The sequence below is a fragment of the Mustela putorius genome, unplaced genomic scaffold (genome assembly GCF_011764305.1).
Source record: "Mustela putorius furo isolate JIRA1106 unplaced genomic scaffold, ASM1176430v1.1 tig00003834_pilon_pilon_pilon, whole genome shotgun sequence".
In the NCBI taxonomy this organism is placed as follows: Eukaryota; Metazoa; Chordata; class Mammalia; order Carnivora; family Mustelidae; genus Mustela; species Mustela putorius.
In genome coordinates this window covers 73,776,906-73,782,905 of record NW_025421987.1, presented here as the reverse complement: position 1 = coordinate 73,782,905, position 6,000 = coordinate 73,776,906, and the positions used below count along the sequence as shown (strand labels likewise).

General features: G+C 50.2%; 1 protein-coding gene across 8 annotated transcripts in view; it reads left to right on the top strand.

Moving 5' to 3' along the window:
• The first annotated feature begins 1,864 nt into the window (after window positions 1-1,864).
• The window catches only part of TNIK (TRAF2 and NCK interacting kinase), a 380,814-nt gene continuing 376,678 nt past the window's right edge, over window positions 1,865-6,000 (top strand). For 4 of the 8 annotated variants that reach the window (XM_004756579.3, XM_004756578.3, XM_004756577.3 and 1 more), the window contains exon 1: window positions 1,867-2,315. In XM_004756579.3, coding sequence (XP_004756636.1) covers window positions 2,259-2,315 — 57 coding nt within the window. In that variant the 5' untranslated portion in view covers window positions 1,867-2,258. Of the gene's footprint in view, window positions 2,316-6,000 lie in introns of all 8 variants that reach the window. The other 4 variants (XM_013058316.2, XM_013058315.2, XM_004756575.3 and 1 more) reach the window with 2 other exon arrangements.

Below are 6,000 nucleotides of genomic sequence, written 5' to 3'. Positions count from 1 at the left end.
TAGTACCCATTACTGTACTGAACATACAGTCTTCCAATTCTAAATCCAAGGGTAGAATTTAGTTCCAGTACCATAGCATCATCCTGGCCTGAGCAGCTGCTCAAGATGGGAAGAAAGGATGTGTCAGATAAAACCTGTCATATAAGATGAAGATTGTCCTTGGAAAAAAAATATTTATCTCATTTCTCATATGTTTGAAGTTTTAAAACTAGTTATGTTCATAGATCTAACTACCTGATCTTAATGATTTCTTTCAACACTGAGAGAATACATTACTTTGTCATCTAGATTAAGGGTAAAAAGGGAAAATTAAGGACCATGATGGGAAATGACAGGTTTTTTATGTCATTTCAACATCACTCGGTGGCTTCTTGCTCCTTACTTAAGCTGGATGATTTCATTAGAAAATGAGAGATCAAATCGAGCATTCTGAACAGAACGCATTTAAACATTTGACATTTTAAGGGCAAAAGCTCCTAAATAACTGTGTGGCCATTGAGATGTTGGAACAATTTTCCAGTTTCATGTTCCCCAGTGCATATAAATAGTTCAATAATACAACAACAATAAAACACAGCGCATAGCGAATGCTGTTTAAAAGTGTTCCATGTCTGCAGTCATGATGAACTAACTGCACTGACTTCCGTTCATTCATTCAAAAGTCTTATTTTGAAACCGATATTCACACCACAGGATTCCAAAGCCCTCGCTGCACTTGGCCAGATGTAAATTGTCATATTAACAGAGGTGCAGACAATGCTTTCAAAACTACTGCTGTATTTGGGGTAAAGTTGAATTTTAGCATTTCTCCCTATGTATTTCTCGTGGCCAAAAGAGAGGGGAAGGGCTGTGCGGGGGGCTGGGGGAAGTGACTTCATACTTTTGATTACGGAATGTCATGTTTGCCACTGTAAACGTTCAGCCTTTAAGAGAGAAAGCGGGTGGAGGGAGATCGCTCTCACGCCCTGCGTTTTGTATGTTACATCTTACCCACCAGCCAAACTTTCTCCATCAGTCTGAGTAGGTCAGCGGCGGAAGTGCTGCCTGAAAGGGAAACGCAGGGTCGGGAGGCGGCGTGTGCTGCCTTACCCGGTGTTGCCGTGGGAGTTACCTGAAGCACTCAAGCTCTTGCACCCAGAGAAAAAGCTTCTCGTTTCAATTCGGTCGTTTCCGTGGGGAATTGCAGTACGGGCAGGTCCTGGGTGTGGCGATGCCAACCGGGAACTCAGATCTCCGTCTTCCCGCTTCTGGCAAACCTTCCCAGCCCCCGACCGGCAAGCGACCCGCCCGCGACACCCGCCTTCCGGGATCCCGGGGGTCGCTGGCGGACGGACCCCGCCGCCGAAGCAAACCTCTGGAGTGCAGAGTGCGCTTCTCCCCCATTCGTTCCACGCCTGGAGGCGGATCCCCTTCCCTGCACATAAGTCCTTATATGCACCGGTTGCACCAGCCCGTCTTACTCCAGCCCCACAAATAATTAATGGGGGAGGGAGGCCCGTCGCTCTTTTTCCCCCCTCTGAATTTGTTCAGCGCTAGAGCAGCGAAACCTTCCGAAAAACCCCCTGATGCGATTGAGAGCCATTGTGCTGCAGTGCACGAATTGGACACACAAAAATAAAGCCCCTTTGCCCCTACGATAAGCGGGCCAGGGTTCAGGAACAGCTTTTCACATCCAACCAGATTAGCCTGCAAAAGCCTGGGCGGAAAGGGTGCGTGCCCCTCCCCCACCCAGGCTGGTGCAGAGGGACCGGGTCAGGAAGCGCGGCCTCTCCCCAGTTGGAGACCACGCCTCCTCCGCCTCCCCCCCACCGTCTTTACTCCTCCCAGGAAGCGGTGATAGACAGTTCTGTGTGGTTCTCCACCCCCACTCCTACCCCCCTCCCAGCAGAGTGGAGGAGTTGATGTGTCTCATTATAACAGCCAATGCAGCCGCCATCCACGCACAAGCAAAGAAGCATGTCCCATTTAAATACACCCACGCAGCCCCAGCGCCCTTAGCAGAGCAGGGCGCGCAGCCCACACGCACCGCGGCTCCGGGCTTGGAGATCCGCGCAGGTTGGGCTCCCGGACCCGGCGGACCGAAGAAGAGCGGAGGATAGGGATCCGGTGCTGTGGGGCCGGGGTGGGCGGGGGAGGCTGGGCCCCGGGCCTCTGGCGCGACACCCGCATGAGGACGCGAGTGAAATAGACCAAGGTGGAATTTCCAAGGGAGAAGCTTCAGGGTGGTTTTGGACCATTTCTCACGCGAAGATATAGACATGGCGAGCGACTCCCCGGCTCGCAGCCTGGATGAAATCGATCTCTCGGCTCTGAGGGTGAGCAGAACACGTTTTCTGATTTCTTTCCAGTGGTTTGGGTCGGGGTTGATGGGCTCGGGGGGTAAACTGGGGCCGGCATCGGTGGGCAGAGGCGAATGCGACGTGGAGGGAACCTGGCTTCTCGTTCTGATTCGGGGTCTGCTGAGGTGCTCTTGGCTAAGCCTCCACGCAGGGGCTGTGCGGTACGTGTCCTCCTTAGGTTGTGGCCAAGGCTCCCCCGAGAACCAGTGGAGCTAATGCCAGTCTCGTCCTAGACCGGTGTAATAGCCGTAAAAATGAAATGCAATGCTCGTGGTGTGTGTGTGTGTGTGTGTGTGTGTGTGTGTGAGCGCGCGCGTGGTATGCACACACGCCCCGGACGGTCACCTCGTGCCAAGGCGCGAGACCCCACCGTCCCTTTTTGCAAAAAGAATAACGGCAGCGTGAATAAAGGCACTGGCCACTCACTTTTTCCAGCTACCTGCAGGATGACATTGTGAGCCCGACTGTCCCCACGAAGCCGAAGCTGCCGCTCCAAGGGGACAGCTATTGCAATGCTGGTCTTGTAGATGGCAACTGCCTCCTCTACCCCCTTTCCGCCTTCCGCGCCGCGACTCCCTCTCAGCACTCTCTTCTGTGCCAGTCTGCCACTCACCTTTATTTATGGTTTAACTTAGCCCTGCCTGTGCGTTCCTACTTGGTGCCTCTGACATTTCAGTTTTATGGCTGAACTTAAGCAGGTGAAAGGAGGTGTTCTCAGATTTTCCCCAGTCAGACCGGAACTCCCGTGAGTGTGTGTGTGTGTGTGTTCGTGTTCGCTCTGTGTCTGTGGTCAGTCCTTTGTAGAGAGCATCTACTTCCCTCCAGCCCCGCGGGTTTGCGTTTACCTTCACGTGAATTGCCTCAGACGCCTTTTCATTGTATTGACTAAGACATCACTGCTATAGAATCCATTTTGCTGTTGTTTTGAGATCAGAATCCCAGGAATCCCAGTGTAGCCTCGACGACTCCCCACCCCCACCCTCGACTCCCAGCACACTCTTTCGGGGAAGGGGGCAGAGCTTTCTTGCCATTTTAATTAGATGCTGCCTGCCGAAAAGGGGGTGAGGGGTGGGGAAGGCGGCAGCAGCGTTGGGAGGGGGGGCGCTGAGAAGAATTGGATGCCAATTTAAGGATGGCTTCTTCCTCTCCTGAGCCAAGAATAAAATTAAAAAAAAAAAAAAAACAACCACATATATACTTGAAGCATGGGGGGCTGTTGAGACCGAATCGATGGTGTCTGTCCATATAGACACCCAGGATGGGTGAAGCTGGGAAGTTCACACGCCCTCCTGAGGCATACATTGTTAGACCGGTGCTAAATCTTGGGATAATAGACCTGAATCTTCATTACTTCTCCTGACACTGCCTCATTCTCCACGGTTATTTTAAAGAGCTACCTTTACAGTCAAAGTGGTACTTTTTCTTTAGTCTCATTAATCCTCTCTCCCTACACAGCTCCTTTTTAACTTCCCCCTCCTCTTTTTTATCCAAGAGGTGAGGTTTCTGCAAGGCAGTCCAGGGGTTGAGAAGGAACACAGATGCCATTTGAAATGGCTTTTTGATCGTTGGGCAGCAAAAGCTCATTCATGTGATATTACAGTAAGCTGTCTATTTCCCTGGCGCAGAAATGCCACATTCAGAACCCACTGCCCCCTGGGCAGCTGGGCGTGGGGGTTGGTGACAGGGTGGGTGCTTTGGCTAAGACTGTGGTTTCCTGCTTTACAGACTGTGTGTGTTCATCTGCCCTACTTTCTGCGCTGGGAGTTGCTGCCAGCGGGTTAATCAGGTGGATGGATGGCCCAGACTACAGGGTAGAGGAGAGTGGCAAAGCCCAGTAGGGAGTGGGATGGGGGGGGTAGGGGGAAAGAGTCTGAACAATGCACAAGGCTTGTGGTTTTCCTGAGCTAGAATCTCGTCATTGCTCCTCTAATGGAAAGCGCTCCGATTTTTTATTTGGGCTTGGTCAGAGGTGTCCCTTGTGGGCTTTTTCCTGGGGAAGGTATCCTGAGATATGGAGCACAGAGCCTGCAGGCTCGTGAGCAACCACGAGTGCTCACCGGCCTGCCTGGAGTGTGATTCACACACAGGAGGCCTGTGCTCCAGAGATCTGTATTTTGAAAAGATATCTTTGCAGGCTTCACTGAAATCGCTCTTTGTGGCCTGGGCTTAGTGCTTTGCCTCTGTATTTCTGCCTGCAGGAGGTGTGTAAAGAGGGAGGGCCAAGGCCGGCTCTGGAGATGGGAACTGCTGGCTGGAAGTCTTAAATGCAGATGTAGTGACAAATGCCTCCTGGACATTGGGGGGGTATGGCCAGTCTTGTAGGGGGTGAGGTGTGTAGGTTGGCCCTTGAGTCCACAGGCCATCTAGGTGATATCCACAAACCAGAGGGCAGATAATGTCTGTCTTCCCAAATTAGGAGAGGTGGGTTTATCTAGATGAGAGGTCTCATTTGTTCGTAACCCCTCAGAAAAGCCTGCCTGCTGAGAACCTGGCAGGGAAAGCCTGACCCCTGAAATGCAGCCAAGGTCAGTGGCATCTAGGAGAATTTGCTGCAGCCTTAACCAGTCCCTTGCTGTTTCCGTGGTTCTTTAATGTACACAATCAATGCTCTTTTTGTAAACCCTGAGCTCAGTGCATTAAAAGCAGATCCTGTCTGGAGAGGCCTTTATCCTTCTCACTTTGGGGGCTTATTGTTCTCAGCCAGTGATCCCAGACTGGACCCAGTCTAAATTTTCCCCAAATAGCAACAATGCATAATTTAAACCAGAGCAACCGGTGACAGCACTGATCATTTAAATTATGCAAGATTTGGATGGTTTTAGAAAGTAAGATAAAACAGCATCCTCTTCGGTTAGCAAAGAGATGATCTGAATCCATTTTTATTATTCCCAATTTTTAGAGCTCTGGAGATAAACTAAGTGTTGGAGGAAGGGGATGACTTCATAGACTCCGAGCTGAAAGAGAATTGGAGAACCCTTAGCCACTCCTTTCATTTAATACTAAGCTGAAGCCAGAGAGGTGTAGTTGTTGTCCAAGGTCACACAGCTCTGTCTGCCCTGGGGTGGGGGTGAGAGAGGTAAAAAGGGTGGTTTGGGGAGAAAAATCTAGGTTTCCTGACTTCTCACTCAGGGCTCTTTTCTCTAAGGCACACTGTCTGTGGCTGAATCAGAAATCAATAATACATTTTCTGCCTGAGCACCAAAAAATGGTAGAGAGGAATTATTTCACCAGAGTCATGGAATTGTATTTATCGAGACTAGAGAAACTGCTTCATGCAGGTAAGCTCCTAACACATAAAACTGTGGAGCAGTAAGGTACCTTTGGAATTCATCTTGTTCCAGCCTCCCCCACCCCAATTCTTCCCCTGCTGGCAAATGACGGTCTGAATCATCTAGGACAGATGGTTGTCCTGCATAGTACTCTCTCTCAGTTACCCATCTCCAGCTGAATTGGTCCCATGGGGTCAGTCTGGACATGACATTATTCAGATGTCTCTGCATGTGAGGTTTATAGAGCCTATGGATGTTTTGCATAATCTATGTGGATACTCATATATAGTGTTATGGTTATAAACTACCCGTGTGGGTGTATGAAATGTGTGTATACAGACATAGGCTACGGAAAACAATCTACTCATTCAAACTCAAGGCTTGAGTCATTC